Below are 16583 nucleotides of genomic sequence, written 5' to 3' on the forward strand. Positions count from 1 at the left end.
GGAGGGGGCGGTGAGCGAGGTGGCGGTGAGGGAGGGGGCGGTGAGGGAGGGGGCGGTGAGGGAGGGGGCGGTGAGGGAGGTGGCGGTGAGGGAGGGGGCGGTGAGGGAGGGGGCGGTGAGGGAGGGGGCGGTGAGGGAGGTGGCGGTGAGGGAGGTGGCGGTGGAGGACGGGAGGGCAATGGGTGGTGGCGGTGAGGGAGGGGAGGGATGGGGGAGGGATGGGGGAGGGATGGGGAAGGGATGGGGAAGGGGGGGGCGGGGGATGTGAGGCTCGCCCGTGCCTCGGGGGGTGTCTCACAGGTCAGTTCAGGAGGGAAGAGGGCGTGTCTCGCAGGAAGTGTCTCGGAAGCGTCGCCTCCGTCGTCGGCGTCGTACATGACGAGGCGCCGGTCGGGGGGGAGGGCGGCGGAGGCGCGGAGGACGGTGCTGAAGGAAGCGCGCAGCGCCGCGTCATTCTCCTGCGGCGCGCGCAGCCGCCACCCGCGCAACGCCTCGGGCGTCGCCGCCGCCGCCTCAGGCAGCGGCGTCTCGGGGTCTGTTGTCCAGCTTGGCAACATATTGCAGCACGAAGGTGAAGCAATTGAGGTGCCGGTGGTTGAAGGATTTGGAACGCTTGTTGCTCAGCTCGCCAATCATCCCCACATGGAAGCGCCCTGCGGGCGCAGCAGGGCGGCGGAGAGGTCAGGCCGGCGCGGCGCGGAGCAGAGACGCGGAGCGGGGTGGGCGAGGAGGCGAGGGTGGGAGGGGCAGCCGAGCCCGCCGCCAGCAGCCGCAGCCAGGCAGATAGGGGTGGGAGGGCGGGGTGGCGGAAAGCGGGCCGCGGCAGCACCTGGAAATGGACCTAGGATTCTGGCCCCGGGTTATTTTATTTTGCGGAAACTGGGATTCGACCTTGATTGTGTGTGTATGTTTTTCTTCTGCATCCCTCCTTGCACGACGAGGACACCGACTCCCTGGCCGACTTGCCCGCACCACTTGCGATGTCCGTCCCTCGCAGCCGCAAACTAGCCGCCGGTGGCAAGTCGCGACCCTTTTGGGAGCTTCGCGAAGACCGCGCGAAGCCGGCGCCGCAGCCGTCACCGGCCCCCGCTCCGGCCCTCTGCGCCAGTCTCGCGCGCTGCCTCCCCGAAAGGCCGCCGCCGCCAACGCCAACGCCAACGCCGCCGCCAACGCCAACGCCGCCGCCAACGCCCCCGCCGCCAACGCTGCCAACGCTGCCAAAGAAATCGACGACGACGACAACCGCCGCAGACGCCGCCGCCGCCGTGCGGCTGCAGAGGTGCTGGAGGGCGAGACGTGAGGTGCCGCGGCGGCGCCGTGCGTCCTCCTTCTCGCAGGAGCGCTGCTGGTTGGCGCGGCCAGCGTCGCCCCTCGGCTGCGTGCGTGATTTCGCCGCGAGGCGGCGAAGGAGGGGCGATGCTGGCCTCTGCGGCTCGCCCAAGGGGATCGGCGCTGCTGCCGCCGCCGCCACCGCTGTCGGGAGGCCGGGCCGGAGAAGGACGGTGTCTGCTGCGTCGCTGGAGGCGAGGAAGAGCCAGCTGCTCTGGCTCGCGGCCGCAGTGCGGAGGCCGAGTCGAGACGCGTGAGCGCGCTGTTTGGACCGGAAGAGACTACACACCCGCTCAGCGGGGCGCGCGCTGTGTCTGTCCCGAGGGAGGTCTGCGCGCTGTCCTCACCTCGTGTATCATTAAGAAATCTTTTCTAGACCCCTCGCCCCTCGCCCCACCAGAGCGCCAGCCGTCCCCTTGCCTTCCTCAACCACTCGCCCAGGGACAATACGGAGCCACCGCCGGAGGAGCTGCCCAAGGAGGTGCTCGCTCGCGTCAGGCGCTTAATGAGGTGAGCCTTGTCCACTGGCTCCGCCCCAAGGTCGCGCATAACGTGGCGCAGGCTACGGGCGGGGGGTGGCAGGGGCGACGTCAGGTGAGGGTTAAGCAGAGGCTGGAGGTGAAGAGAGATGCTTGTTGTGGACCTGATCTTGCGGTGGTCGGCGCCGGGATAGAGAGGCACCGCCACCAGATCAAACAGCTTGTATGGCGACTGCTGCAGCACGTCCGGCGCAAGGTCAAAATAGCACGCAAAGACGCAGGCGCCCCTCTCCTCGTCCTGCTCGTGCACCAGCGCGATCGGCACCCTAGCGTCCATCGCCCGCTGCACCGTGGCTGCCACCACGCCCCCAGCGTCGGTGAAGGCCCTCTCGTTTAGGTAGATGAGGAGCCCCACGGCGCCGGGAGGTTGGGTGGCGCCTGCCGCGAGGACAGCTCCCGCCTCCTCGACCCTGACTGTGCTGTGGCTGCTCGTCCGTGCCGCGGTGGCCCGGACCTCGTCCGCCACCGCCCGCGCCCCCACGTTCGCGTCACAAATCAAGATCGTAATGCAGGGCGGAGGAAAGCGGAACAAAGAGAGCTCGCCGGGCAGTGTGAGGCCGCGATCTAGGTCGCTGGGGTTCGAGACGTAGTAGGGCAGCTGTCGCAGCACCCGCAAGGCGATCTCCTTTAGCGACACAACCTATAGGACGACATAGCAGTCTCTCACAGCCAGCGGCGTGGGGAGGAGGATGGCGGCATTCGGGCCTGGTAGTCGTGCAGCCGCAGCCAGGGCACCGGATCTCGCGAAAAGACTCTGGCGACCACATCCTCCGCGCTAGGGATGCCGGGTACTTGCGGTGCGAAGCAGCGACGGGCCTCAGCCTGCATCTCCTCGACCGTAGCACCTACTCGGCGGCAGTCACCAAAATCGGGGCGGCGGAAGCGTGGGACCGTCTCAGAGAACATACCAAGCTCGCCTCCTTTATCCTTGTCCGCCTCAATCATCGCCTCGATGGGTTTGTTGTTGGTGAGGGCCGCGTAGACCTCGCGCCGGCAGTTGTGACTCGCAAAGTAGCCCGAGGAGAGAAAGATGAGCATCACCGCTGCATTGGCCATCGCCTCCTCCAGCTTGCCGATGTCGTCTAAATTGACCACGTCAAGCCAGATGCGGATGCCGGGTAGCATCAGCTGCAGCTGTCGAACTAGCGCGTGGGTCTGGTCAAACCCGCCTTCTACCTCTCCGCCACGCTCGCGCTCGCGCTCGCGCTCTACGGTGGTCCTAGATTATACTGCCAGAGGCACTGCAGCAGCCTTCGCACAAGCAGCCTCACCGGCTCCGCAACCGTGCCTCAGTTGTCGCCGTGGCCTCCTTCACGGTGGTCAACGGCCACCAGCTCGCGCTGCTCGGCGCCGCCGCCTGGGCTCGCGCCGTCCATCGAGGTTCGCGGGATTGTGAGGTTGCCGCCTTCTCTCCCCACAGGCTCCGGCTCGGGCTCTCTCGACCGTGCGGTCGCGGTGATGCTGAAGCAGCACAGGCCACTCTTCCGCCTTTCGGCGCTGACGATGGTCGCCGTCGTCGCTGCCGCCATCTCCATCGCTTGGCTCAAGATGGAGACGATATGGGCGCTGGTCGCGACGGCGGTGTTTGTGGGGTGCTTCGTCGCCATCGCCGCCACCCTCTCTCGACTCGACCGCGTGATGAACCTGGGACACATGATACATGGAGACGCGCACGTCGATGTCCACAACGAGCGAGGCGACCAGATAGACTTGGCCCGCCTCGATGCCAACGACGGGCACGTGATCCAGCGCCAGTCCACCTTCTCTCCCTTCCAGTCCACATTCCTCCCCTCGAGCCGTCAGCCCTTCGAGGCCTCGTGCGCGCCCTCGGGCCACTCGGGGAGCAGCGAGTACCGCCCGCCCGCCTTGCCTGGAGGGCGGCCCGTCCGGGCGGCAAACTGGAATGCACAGTTGCACGCGTGGCAGGCCGTGGGGCCTCACGAGGAACTCCCTCCCTCCCGCCCGTGAATAGAGGTACGTACACTGAAAAAGTACGAGCCTCGGCCGTCCCGCCTCCACTCCCGTCGGGGGATCCTCCCCTGCAAGCCGCGGCACGCCTCCTCCAACAGCCTCCCTCCTCGCGCGGCGCTCCTCGCGTCGGAGGCGGAGGAGAGGCGTTGCTCGTTCGGGGGAATGAATTATTTTCTTTTCCGATCAAAAATCCTAAAAAATCGATGTGCGCGAGAATGCAAGGCAATCGGCACAGATGGGGGGGCCCTGTGGCCCGTGAAGATCGAATTTTTCCACGTGCTACTCGACACGTCCGCTACGACGCCATTCACTCCGCCCCGTCGAACACGCGGCCGACGCGCGCCGCGCCGCGCACGTGCGGATGGAGCGCCTCCGGCGGCTGGCCGGCGAGAATCTGCGCAATGGCCTTGCCCGCGCCGAAGCACTGCGGCATGCCATGGCCGCAGAAGCCGGCGGCGACGAGCACGTGCGGCCGCTCCGGCAGCGGCCCGATGAGCGGCTTGCCGTCGTGGGTGAAGCCGAGCACGCCAGTCCACTCCGCCTCGACTCGCACGGCGCCGTCGGCCGCGAGCGCGGGCAGCCGCTCCGCCAGAAAGCGTCGAAGGTACTCGCCGACTGTGTCGGAGAGCGAAGCGTCGTCGGTGCTGCCCACCGCGGCGGCCGGCTCGAGGGCGCGCGCGCCGCCGAGGCAGACGCGGCCATCGGATCGGCGGATGCAGTAGAGCTCGCGCGCGCCCGCGTCGCCGTCCACAGCAAAGGCGCCGACTTGCCAGTCCTGTGCCGCGGGCAGCGGTGCGGTGAGGAGCACCTGGTTGCGCGCCGGATAGAGATGCGACTGGAGCTCCGGCAGCAGCTCGCCCGTCCAGCCGTTGGTCGCGACGACCACACGCCGCGCGTGCAGCACGCCCTCCGCCGGCGTGTCCGCGCCGTCGGCGCTCCGCCACGACAGCAGGCAGCCAGCGCCGCCCGGCTCGTCCTCGAGGCTCACGACGCAGACCGGCGCGACCAGCGTCGCACCCGACGACTGCAGCAGTGCCTGGGCCACCTTTGCCGGGTAGAACTGCGCGGCATCCGAGTAGACCTCCGCCGCAATGAAGGCGTCCGTCTGCAGCCGCGTGCGGCACGCGGATTCGTCCCACGCCGCCGTCTCGCCCCACCTTTCGGCGGCGGCGTCCTCCGGGTCGCCCGCCGCGTCGTGGTACGTGACGCCCGTCTCCGCCTCGCGCCGTGTCAGCGCGGCCGCGCCGCCCTTTTGGAGATCGCACTCCACGCGCTGATCCTCGATAAATTGCAGCAGCTCGGCCGTTGTGTCCACCTCGAATGCGGAGTTTGGGTTCAGCCAGAGATGGCCGCCGTTGCGGCCCGTGGCGCCACCCGCGACGCCGCGAGCGTCAAGCAGCACGACGCTTCCGCCGCCCGCCGCGTCGAGCACGCGTGTCCAGTGCGCCACTGCGCAACCAGTCATGCCGGCACCGATGATCGCCAAGTCGCACGATGCTGGTGGCACGGCAGCGCTCGCGACGGACGGCGCATTGGCTAGCCACCACGAGGAGGTGGGGTTGGGACGTGGGCCGACGGTAGCAGCCATGATGGGCTAGGCGGGGACCAACCTGCTTTCTTCTTTCGCGCACAAACCAGAACGCCCGGTTCTCGAAACGCGTCCGACCGGCGAAAAACCGTCGGGCGTCAGGGTGTGGAACCGAATGGCAGTACCGCCCCTTAATGTGGTCGGCCGTGGAGTGTGCAGGAGATTGCTAGGAATCTTCCTTGTGGGTCGCGAACAATTTGTTCGGTCTTCTCTACCACTTCCCCGAGGCCGTTCGCAATTTCTTCTTATCGCTCGAGGTTCTCGAATGTCCGTGAGTAAAGATCTAAAGAAGCTCGAGCGAGCCCGCGCCCGTGACACGCGGCAGTGCCAGTGGTTAGAATCTGGGGCCTACAGCAGCTCCGGTAGGTGTCGATACGATTTTGCGTACAGCCAGCGACTGCTGCACTCTGCGGCTGTGCTGCGTAACCAACGGCTACTCGAGTACAGCGTACGTGGTACTTAGTAGTCGAGCTCGGTAGACGGTACTCTTCCGTCAACGAAATCTATTTTTTCGACGCGGAAGGGTCAAATTGCATTGGCCATTGGCATTTGCCTTTCGCGTTCGCTGAATTGTGGCTGATGTTTGACGGCTACAGGTTGCAGCGTGCGGCACTGTCTGACTGCCGTCGACGGCACGATAGACATTAAAAAACACAGGAAAGTTTCGGGCCTGGCAACTGCTATTGGTAGCCTCGTTCGTTGGCTGTAATCACTCCTGTAACCTGTAACCTGTGTTAGTCCCAACCTTTGGGGACCAGAGACCGCTCAAGCTTTCGCACTGTTGGACTGCAGGAGCGCTCGGCCACCCCTTCGAACTCCTGCCGTGCGGCCCAGTACAATTGAGTGGCGCAGCGGTTGCGCTGCTCAAATTCAGCTCTGCTTGGAAGTTGCGCGAACACGTCCAACTTGTGGCGCAGGTCGGTGATGATCTTACGGGCGTTCCAGCAATCGGTGCAGGTGCGCGCGTCCGTGCCTTCCTCACATGTGGTCGACCTCCAGTCCGACGTCGCATTGGCGCACAGCTTCGCCACTCTGGCCTGTTGAAGCTCCAAAGTCACTTCAGTGGAGCGAATGTACTCAGAGGGGGATTTGGCGCTGGACGTGACGTTGCGATTCCTCTCCCACGCCGCAGACGACGCCAACTTGCGAGCCAAGCCTTGTGCGGGAGCGCTTTGCGCATCGCACCTCACCCAATCACTCAGTACCCTCCAGACGTCGCCCATCTGTTCGGTAAACCCCACGAAGTCAAAATTGCGTAGGAGCTGCAGCGTGGCGTTCACATCGCAGCCGTTAGAGCAGACACCCATCATCGAGTTTGTAGAGCAGACCAAGTAATCTTGAGGATATATATCCAGAAGAGTGGAGTCATTGAGAGCACGTGGGCTGGGAGTGAAGTGAGCCACGTCGCTCAGCCACTGGCTCCACGGCTCGCGCAGCACGACGAAGCGTCGAAGGCCGCACGTCGCAGGGCAGTGGCGCAGAAGTACGTTGGTGTCCCTGTGCAAGAACCCTGCCGGAGGGCGGAGGCTGGTCATGTTTGTGTGTCAGAGCCGCTGTGGTGACTTCCGCGCCTCGCACGTGGCGCACCGCACCTTGCCAGGAATAGTGCAACTCCGCGTAAGAGTGAAGGCGCTCTGTCGTACGGGAGTGCAGCTTGAACATGTTTCGGATCTCGGTGCCGGCACACTTGCGCAGGTGCCAGTGATGGATGCGCATGGCAGGGCAGCCTCCGTCCGCTACTTGTCTGGCCATGCATGGCTGGTCTCCTGACATGCCCTGATGGCACTGCGGCTGCCGTAGAAAGGACGAGCAATGCAAGGCTCACAGGCAGGGACCCGACGAGTCGAGCTTCGAGACGGTCACCACCGCTGGCAGCCAACACTCGCGCTCACTGGCGCTGTCTCTGCGTCACTTGGGGCGATATTTGATGGGGCCCGGAGAGTGGAAGGTTCCTACCGTTTCGTCCCCTTCGAACACTTGGATGGGGTCGATTCCGCAGGGCTTGCAACCGCAAAATTCTTTTCTTGGTGTACCTGTGTTTGTGCCAGTGCGCGCCAGTCCCGTGCCCAGTGTCGTGCGAGGGAGTTTCCTTCTAAACTTCTTTTCTGCGTGCCCACAGTGTCGTGCGAGGCATTTTAGTCGTACAAGCGAGCGCTAGTGAACGCCCAGGGAACCGATACGAGTCGGCGTCGGAGTCTGGGGGGGTGGGAGGGTCGGGGCGCACCCGCTCGCGGTCCTTGGTCGCCTTGCCGCCCGCTCCGCCGCCGTCGCCGCCGCCACCGCCGCCTCCCGGTGGGGGGTCCTCCCCGTCGGGCGTCGGGCTGGGCGGCTTGAGCCTCGAGCCACTCGAGCCGCTTGCGAAGCACTCGTAGCTCCTCGGCCGAGTCCACAGGAGCGGGAGGCGCGGCTGGGGCCCCGTCGGTGCCCCCGCCAGCCCCCGAGGGAGGGGGCTCCGGCCCAGAGCCATCCTTTGCCTCTGCGGGCCGTGCGCCTTGGTCAGCGTCGGAAGCGCGCTTTGGCGCGGATTTGCCCATATCGTTGGGCGCACGGAGGGAAGGAGAGGTGGGCTCCTGCCCGAGAAGGTTCGCGGGACCTGCGCAGAGCTCGCTCTGCGTGATGCCGCTCGAGCTTGGGCGTGCACGCAAGGGGTCACGCGCAAGCAAGAGCAAACAACTGGGAAGTTCACAGCTGAGCTTACCCAGAGAACGCCGTTCTCACCCAATTTTTTTTCGCGGCCTTTCTTTTTTATCCCCCGCAACCGTTCTCGCCGACATGGACTTCCTAGTCTGTCTTTCGACGACCTACCTCCTGACATCCTTGCGGTACTTGTTCAACGCCTCGACGTTGTGTCCCTGGTGCTGTTCTCCGCTCTGAACGGCGCCACAAGAGCCGCCTCATCCACAGAGCTTCGAGCTCTGAACGGCGCCACAAGAGCCGCCTCATCCACAGAGCTTCGAGCGGCCAGGGACGCCTTTGAGGCGCTTCTCGGTCTCTTCGGCGGCGACGCGGCGGCGCGCACGGCGGCGCACAATTGACGAGGGTCGCGCCGCACCCCACGGCGGCGATCGTACCATCGCCGCTCTCCGGCAGCGCGGGCTCCAAGGGGTCCAAACTGGATCCCTCGGTCCCACCCCCGGTTCCACCTTCTGCGGCCTGCGCGTCGCAGGCACCGCCGTCCGCCTCTTGGGGGCGCGCGCCGCCGCGGCCCACGCCGCCAGCCGCCGCCCCGCCGCCGCGCTCCTCGCCAGCAGCCGCCTGATCGCCAGCCGCCACCCCAGCTGGGGTGTCGTCCAGCAACAAACTGCCAAGGGATGCCGCAAGGACAGCAGCTGCGTCCCCCCAGCCCCGCCGGCCGAGAAGAGCTTGACGGAGCTTCTCCGCCTGGCGGTCGTGGATGTTGAGCGAGCCGATGCCCTTCTCAGCGACCTCCTCGAGGAGGTCGCCAGCATCGCCAACGCCCAGCTCCGCGAGCCGCCCCTCATACCTGCGGTAGAGGCTGTCGGCGACGCGCGCGCGCTTGAACAGAGCCGCGAGCGGCTCTCCCAGGTCGATGGCGGGCGAGGCCGCCATCGAAGGCCTGGTGCCCGGCCGCGTGGCCCCCGGGCTGCGGGTGGGTGCTCGCTGTGGCGGCCGCCGAGAGGGCAGAGAGCGGCGGCAGGCCGCCGGGGGAACAGCGTTCAAAAAAGAATTTAGCCGGCACAAAAAATAATTTATGGCTATTCCGAGCGGTACACGCACTTAAAATCCCTGTCGGTGTGGTGGCGGCGTGCCGTCCTCCCATCTCACGATGGCTGAGCTTGGTGGAGCGGTACGTCGGCTTCAACACCCAAACAAAGGACGTTACAAACAATGGCTTCCCTCGAATCACTGCGCGGTTGGAGAGTATTGCAGCCCAAAGGATTTTTACCTACATACATATGGCCTGGCCAGCGAGCGTCGCGCACGAGAGCGAAAGCGAGGGCTGGAGAGGCTTCAAGCGAGGGTGGCCTGTTCACGCGCCTCGTTTGGCGGCACTGCATTAATCACCACAGCGAGGTTCTTCGTGATTCGTGAGGCGGGATTCGTCGAAGCGCATTTTGTTGGACGTGCGGACGGCCATCCAATGGCCTTCACCGACTACAGCGAGCGCGCCTCTCGGATGATCCGCCGCTGGTCTGGCGTGCGCGACCCGCCGCGCAAGCCCTCCCAGCAGCAGGAGCTGCCTCGCGTTTGCGTTGCCCGACGGCCGCCCTCGCTGTGGCTGCCGGCCCTCTACAGAGTAGCTCTGCGGCTGGCATCGCTGTGGCGGCGAATCGTCTCGCTGGCTCCAGTCGCGAAGCTCCTTTGCGCGCCTGCCGCCGAGGACGAGTCGAGCCAGCCCGCTCCTTTCCAGGACGAGTACGTGGAGCCGGCCCGCTCCATTCCAGTCTCAGACACGTGCGACGTGCTCGTTGTCGGTGGCGGGCCTGCCGGCCTGTCTGCGGCGGTCGCGGCTGCCCGCGCGGGTGCGAGCACGATGCTGATCGAGCGGCACGGCTGCTTTGGCGGCTGCATCACAACGGTCGGCATGGAGACGCTCGGCTGGTACCGCTACGAGGGAGTGGTGGAGTGCGAGACGGGCATAGGCATGGAGATGGAACGGATGGCCGCCCGGATGGGCGGGACAGTCAAGTGGCCATTCAACTCGTCCGAGTGCCTCGACGCGGACTACTTCAAGATTGTCGCCGACCACCTCGTCTCCGACGCGGGCGTGAAGCCTCTCCTCCACACCATCGTGGTCGAGGCGATCCACGAGGGCGGCGCGCTCGCGGGCGTCATCGTCGAAAACAAGTCCGGCCGGTCGGCTGTGCGGGCGAAGCGCGTCATCGACTGCACGGGCGACGCCGACGTTGCCTATCTCGCCGGTGCGCGCTGCACCAAGCGCGACCGGCGCGAGCGGATGGGCGTGAGCACCGTCTTCTCGTGCAGCGGCGTCGACAAGCAGGCCTTCATCGACTACACCGAGACAAACCCCGCCACGTACAAGACGTGGTCGCGTCGCGGCGGGGAGTGGTGCCAGCAGACGGCCGACAAGGAGGAGCACCTTCGCTCGCCCTTCCTGCAGGAGGAGTTCGAAAAGGCGATCGCCGCCGGAGTGATCCCGGCGACGCCGAGCAACATGGACCTGGGCGGCTCCTGGTCGGCGCTCTCCGATGCGGGGGAGGCGCCCTCGCCGCCGCCACCCTCGTCACCGCCCTCGCAGCCCATCGTAACCCCCGACGCCGCCCCCAACCCTCCAGGCGACCAACCTGAACCTGGTCCATCAGCCGGGGGTGGACGGCACCGACGCGGCGGAGCTTACCCGCGCCGAGATGGAGGGGCGCGCGCAGACGCTCCATGCGATCGCGGCGCTCAAGCACGCGGTGCCGGGCTTCGAGAAGAGCAAGCTGCGCAACTTCGGGATGCAGGTGGGCGTGCGGGACACGCGCAAGATCGTCGGCCGGTACGATCTGGTCGGGGAGGACGTGCGCGGCGAGGCGCGCTTCGACGACTCGGTCGGCATCTTTCCGGAGTTTGTCGACGGCTACAATATCCTCATCCTGCCGACGACGGGCCGCTACTTCCAGGTGCCGCTGCGCTGCATGCAGTCGCCCGACGTCGACAACCTCCTCGTCGCGGGCCGCTGCGTCGCGGGCGACAAGGTGAGCCACGCGGCGATGCGCAACATGATGGCGTGCACCGTCACGGGTCAGGCGGCCGGCACGGCCGCCGCGGTCAGCATCCGCGAGGGCACGAGCACGCACCACGTGCCTGTGGATGCGGTGCAGCGCGAGCTGGTGCAGCAGGGGGTTCGCATCTCCTGAGCCGCGGCTGGGTTGGACTCAGCCGCGCTAACGGCGGCGTTCGCTCAGGACAAGTCCGGTTAGACGAACGGTACGTATCCGGCATTTCGGGGTTGGTTCGAAACCGCTCGTACGTACTATACGTGGGTGGCGCGGAAGTGGCAGGGTCACTGGGGCAGGGTCTCTCTCGCTGTGTGTCTGCGGTGGGAGTGCGCAGTGCGGTGTGCAATGTGGGTGTGGGCTGCGTGGCGTGTGGCGTGTTGCGACAGAGTCGGTATGTCGCTTGTTTGTCGGTTTTGCGGGTTGGCGTCTTGCGAGCGAATAAATAAATAAAAACGGAACCTCTCGACTGTGAGATGGGTAAAAAGGAACAGGCCCCCGCCCTTGCGATCTTTGTGCAGGGTTCTTTGTGGGTGTGGTCGGCGACTAGCCGGGGTCGTCCTCCCCGGTGGGGGACTAGCACTAGCCGTCTTCCACATGGTCCCTCGGGTCCCTGCTGCTCCTAATCTCTTCGTACATCCTCCTGCTGATCTCCGCAAAGTCCTGCTCCCTCCCTCGTCTCGCCCTGCGCGTCTGCTCCGCCTCTTGCGAGCGAGCGAGTGCGAGAGGCTCAAAGCATACTGGGCTGGGTTTTTAGGCATTGTGGGGTTGGCACTCCCATCGACCCTCATGACCTCCTGCGGTCTCTGAGATGGACACCAGTGGGTGTGGGACCACAGCAAGGATACACTCGAAGACTGGGTAAGCAGTAGAGGTCGATACTCGACGCGTCCCACATGGTCTGTGTCGCTGTCGGCACGCTGTCGACAGGACGTCGAGCGACACCGGTGGCAGTGCCACCCAGGAGTGGTCGGGCGGTCTCCCGTCATGAAAGAGCCACCATGTGATCCGTATGATGATTCCTGACAACCGCCTCAGTCGACTTTTGTCACAGTTCCCGCTCTGAGAGGAGCTGCGGGTCAGTGACAGCTGGAGCTGTGTCGCCGGCGTGCGGCGGCCTGCCTCCGGAGGTGCCTCTGAGGTGGACATCTTTTGGTCACCGTGAGAGAACGCGTTCGAATTTTCACTCCGGAACTTCAACTGAGCACGCGCACCGGCCAGGGCTACAATAGTGCCAGTGAGGCGGAGGCGCGAGTCGGAAGGCCGCGACCGTCAAGTGTTTTCGTCATTTTCCTCAATCGCTGTGAACCCAGCCACGTAAGCGTTTGTCAAAAAGTTGTCAGATTGTACGTACGAGAGAAATGGGGAGAGGGGTTCTCACTTCTCTCAGTGATGTACGCTGCCACTCCCACAAAACGCGACCGCCGCGCGCGATGTGCTATAGCCGCGATGTGATCTACGAACGCTCCACGCGCCGATCGCTCGTATCTAGAGAGAGGGCACAGTCTCCGCGCCACACACGCGGCGGCGGGGAAACGCGCGCAACGCCCCGGCCGCCGCGACATGCACGAAAGCGGATCCGCTCCTAGCCACGCCCTCCCTCCCGCTACCCCCCCTTGTCCACGAACATCCATCCCTGCAGGCTCAGCGCCCCCCTCGCGCCCCAGCCTCGCCCTCCCGCCAGACGCCCCACCGGAAGCAGCGCCCGCCCTCCCCCTCTGCGCTGGAGCCGTCGCCAGAGGCGGAGAGGCGCACCACGCGCAGAGGAGCGACCTCGACGCGGCGAGGCGTGAGCACGTCTCGCGCGAGCCGCTCGTCCTCACCCTCGTCCTCACCCTCGTCCTCCTCGTCGTCGTCGTCGTCCTGCTTGGCGCCTTGAGGGGCAGAGAAGGCGACGCGGTTGGGGGAGGGGAGAGCGACGGGGGGCGAGGCGGGGAGGAGGAGAGGGAGGGGAGGAGAGGGAGGGAGGGGGGGGGCGGGGGAGGGGGAGGGCGGGGGAGGGGCAGCAAGAGGTGGCGGTGCGCCTGCCGCCGCACACGCAGCAGCTCGACCGCACTGCAGCACGCTCCCGTCCGAGCAGAGGAGCAGAGAGTGGGCGCAGCCCGCGGCGGCCTGAGGGGAGGGGCAAACACTTCAGACGCGCCAGTGTGTCGGGGTGTGTGGAAGGGCCAGGCTGCCCCTCGCCCCCCCCCCCCCCGTCTTCCCTCCCGGCCCCGCCGGCAGCGGCAGTGCAAGCATCCAAGCGCGCGTGTGTGAGCGGCGAGCGGTGGAGGGGCGGCTGCCTGGATGGCGCGGGTCGGGGGCGAGACTGCTTCGACGCGCCGCGGCGAAAGAACCGAGGAGCGGCCTCCGTGTCCGAGCTGGCCGTGCCGGCCCCAGCCCCACGCGTGCACCTGTCCGCCAGAGCAGACCGCGAGCGAGTGCGCCGCTCCCGCAGCGATGCTCTGCACTGCAACTGCGAGCGAGCTGATCCGGCGCGGGACGGGCACCGTCGCCTCGTCGCCGTGTCCTAGCGGCCCCTCCCAGCCCGCACCGCACGACCAGACCGCGCCGTCTCGGTCGAGGAGCAGCGAGTGGAGCGAGCCGGCGGCGGCGGCGGTGGCGCGGAGGCCGGGCACGTTGAGCGGAGTGGGCGACGCCACGGGTGCGCCCCACACCTCACCAAGCCCGAGGTGCGCCACAAAGACCTCGCCCTCCTCGTGCAACGCGCTGCTCCCCGAGACAAGGACGCCATCGGGGGCGATGCGAATTGCGTGGTGGGCTGAGGCGGCGCACGCAGTTGCGCCCGCAGGCTTGGGTGGCCGGAGCGTATCCATGGTCGAGCTCGGAGAGCAGCCGAGCGGCTCGCCCTCGGGCGGAGGCTTGAGCGGCGCGATGGAGAGGCTCGCCATTGAATCGTCAATCAGAACAACAGGGCGGGCGTTTATTTTTGCCCCAGCCGTCATCCTGAAATTCAAACCTGACCGGTCCCTGCGGTGCCCCTCCCTCCCTCCCTCCCTCCCTCCCTCCCTACCTACCTACCCACTTATGGGAAACTAAAACAGAAATCATGCGACGGGTGAAGGTGGGGTACTATACCACTAAAGTGATGGTTTGGTGGTACTCTCCTGCAACCACAGTCCTTCCTGAGACATATGGCAGTTGCACCGGCGGGATTTTACCTATCTCAACTGCCATGTCGGCCGGTCGTCGGCTGCTGCTCTCGCCTCGCTGGCGGCGCGGTCTAGTGCCGCGGCTCCCAGCTCTCCGGTGGGCTCGCGGCGGCTCGCCGCCGTGGATCAGGAGAGAGATTTATTTTTTGAGAGAGATTTTTAGCAATACCAAACAAGTCTAACAGTTTTTGTTGTTGGATCAGAACAATGGGATCGGTCCGGGTTCGTCCCGGCGAGCGGCGTGCCGCCGGTCGGTGCCGCTTCCTCGCCGAAATTTTGCTCAACCTCGCAAGGGTGTGCGGTACTGAATTGTCCACCAACAAACAATCAACCCATACACCGCGCTGGTCCAGTACGAGCCTGGCTCTTCACCTTCCTACCTAACCTAGCCTAACCTGGTCTCTATCTGTGGGCGCATGTTGAAACACACGTGCACGCTTGGGGGCCCCCGGGGGGGGAGGAGGGGGAGGAGAACATCAAGGCGGGCAGACGTTTTCTTTTCGGAAGGGAAATTTCCGATGGGAATAGAAAAGAAAACGTGCCCCTCGGCCAGCGGCGGCTACACGTCGTATCGCGGCAAGAACCGATCGTGCTCGGGCCGGGCGACGCCCTCGTCTTCAAAGCGAGCGAGCTGTGCCATCCTGCAAGTGCACTCGGCCATCGTCGCGAGGCGCAACGCCGCCATCTTCGACTACAACGCGTGGCCAAAGATGGGCGGCGAGATGCCGCGGGCGCCCCGAGAGCAGTACGAGTAGGGACGGGCGAGGGAGGAGGGGCGCTAACCACGGGCGACTACAAGTCGAAGGTTCGAGGACGACTACTCACCGCCTGGGTCGTTTGGGGCGCGCGGCTCCGTCGAGGACCGGGCGCGCCCCTTGCCCGGCGCGGCGTAGGTCCCACTCTGACGTATAGAGGGGAGGCACGGACACCAGCCCAATCCATCAATTCCACTCGTCTTCTGGTGCCTAGCCCCGTGCAGCGGCGGTCCGGCAGGCTGCCCCCAAGGCCCCCTGGGCCGCTGCGGGTTTTGGAGTTATGCTTTGGCACAGCTTCGGCGATGGCGGCCCCTCTCTGGGGCTTGCATAGGCGGGGAGTCTCCCCCGCTGGTCTCCTCATTCCCTTTTTTCTTTTTCTTTTGAGAGCAGGACGCCGGGTTTGTCTTGTATGTGCGTGTCGGGCCGGGGTGTGGGCGAGGGGCAGAAGGGGCGGGGGCGTGCGGGGCAGAGTGCGTGTCGGGCCGGGGTGTGAGCGAGGGGCGGGGGCGTGCGGGGCAGAGGCCCAACGTCGGGCGGCTTGTCGGGGTCCGGAGCATTCGAGGGGGGAACGAGGAGGGGGGAATGGGCGGTCGGCGACGAGTAGAGCAGCAGGCGCGTACGGGGTAGCCGTCACTTTCCTGCCTCACAAGGGCGGGGCTGTCCCGGAAAGTGAGAAACGCCGGGCAGCGTGGCGCATTACTGAACCCTCCCATACGTGCTCGTACTCCTCCTTCGCTGTCCCATCTCCCCACCTCTTTCCCGCCTGGGCGGGGCGGTGGGCGGGCGCGCGGTGCGGCGCGGCGTGTGCGTGTGTGCGTCTGCAACGAAGGACCGCTCGCAGAGGACCATTGGGTTTGTACTATTAACAACGAAGGCGCTCTCAAAAAAAAAAAAAGAAAACGCGAATATCACTGGGTGTCAAGCAGCGCGCTGCCGAACACACAAATGCTCAGCGTCCACGCCGCGCTGCTCCTCGCCGCTGCCTGCGGACCGGACGCACCGCCCGTCTGGCCGCGCCGCTTCACGCTCGTACAGCGGCGCGTGCCCGACGCCTCCGCGTCCGTGAGCCTGGCGACGACGGTCACATTTTACGACGCCGACCGCGGCGCCAACCTCATCCAGATCACGCCCGACGCCAACGCGTCTGACGTGGTCTGGGACCTCGAGCTCGACTCGCGCCTCTCCTACTACTTCACTCCGAGCACCGGACAGTGCAAAGAAATCGCGATGCCCGTGGGAGTGCTCCGGCCGACGTGGCTCTCGAACGCGACCTTCCTCGGCCGGAAGCGCGTCAACGGGCGCGACTGCCTCGCCTACACGAAGGCGGACTTCATCGACTACTACGCCGACGCCACCACCTGCGAGCCCGTCTCGTGGTACTTTCACACCATGCGCGCGCGATTCGACTCGGTCTTCTGGGCGCCCGGCCTCGCGGTGCCGAACGCGAGCTGGCTTGCGCCGCCGCGCTACTGCCGAGAGGAGGCGTCGCCCGAGCCGGTCGCCGCGGCCTCTAAAAAAAAGCTCAAGCTGGAGTAGTAACGCAACCACGCCACAGCGACACATGCATG

At 65.9% G+C, this 16583-nt stretch overlaps 5 protein-coding genes across 5 annotated transcripts in view; 2 read left to right on the forward strand and 3 right to left on the reverse strand.

Annotated features, from left to right (window-relative positions):
- The window catches only part of EMIHUDRAFT_448101 (hypothetical protein), a 2868-nt gene extending 2221 nt beyond the window's left edge, over positions 1-647 (reverse strand). Inside the window, exon 1 of the mRNA XM_005766884.1 lies at positions 353-647. Within this exon, the coding sequence (XP_005766941.1) occupies positions 353-557 (205 nt within the window). The 5' untranslated portion in view covers positions 558-647. The remainder of the gene's footprint in view (positions 1-352) is intronic.
- Positions 648-4146: 3499 nt separating this feature from the next.
- On the reverse strand, positions 4147-5427 carry EMIHUDRAFT_196886 (hypothetical protein; the record flags this gene model as incomplete). Its single annotated transcript, XM_005766885.1, has 2 exons — positions 4147-4446; positions 4534-5427. 2 exons carry the CDS (start codon positions 5425-5427, stop codon positions 4147-4149), a joined length of 1194 nt encoding a protein of 397 aa, XP_005766942.1.
- Positions 5428-9529: 4102 nt separating this feature from the next.
- EMIHUDRAFT_196889 (hypothetical protein) lies at positions 9530-11249 on the forward strand (the record flags this gene model as incomplete). Its single annotated transcript, XM_005766886.1, has 2 exons — positions 9530-10540; positions 10713-11249. 2 exons carry the CDS (start codon positions 9530-9532, stop codon positions 11247-11249), a joined length of 1548 nt encoding a protein of 515 aa, XP_005766943.1.
- Positions 11250-12437: 1188 nt separating this feature from the next.
- EMIHUDRAFT_432470 (hypothetical protein) lies at positions 12438-14002 on the reverse strand (the record flags this gene model as incomplete). The annotated part of the gene is made up of 3 exons (XM_005766887.1): positions 12438-12982; positions 13133-13220; positions 13391-14002. 3 exons carry the CDS (start codon positions 13997-13999, stop codon positions 12753-12755), a joined length of 927 nt encoding a protein of 308 aa, XP_005766944.1. The 3' UTR covers positions 12438-12752.
- A 1958-nt stretch (positions 14003-15960) lies between these two features.
- EMIHUDRAFT_196892 (hypothetical protein) lies at positions 15961-16551 on the forward strand (the record flags this gene model as incomplete). Its single annotated transcript, XM_005766888.1, has 1 exon — positions 15961-16551. The coding sequence occupies one exon, from the start codon at positions 15961-15963 to the stop codon at positions 16549-16551; it is 591 nt and encodes a 196-aa protein (XP_005766945.1).
- Between the last annotated feature and the right edge of the window lie 32 nt (positions 16552-16583).

The sequence above is a fragment of the Emiliania huxleyi genome (genome assembly GCF_000372725.1).
Source record: "Emiliania huxleyi CCMP1516 unplaced genomic scaffold EMIHUscaffold_5, whole genome shotgun sequence".
Classification (NCBI taxonomy): Eukaryota; Haptophyta; order Isochrysidales; family Noelaerhabdaceae; genus Emiliania; species Emiliania huxleyi.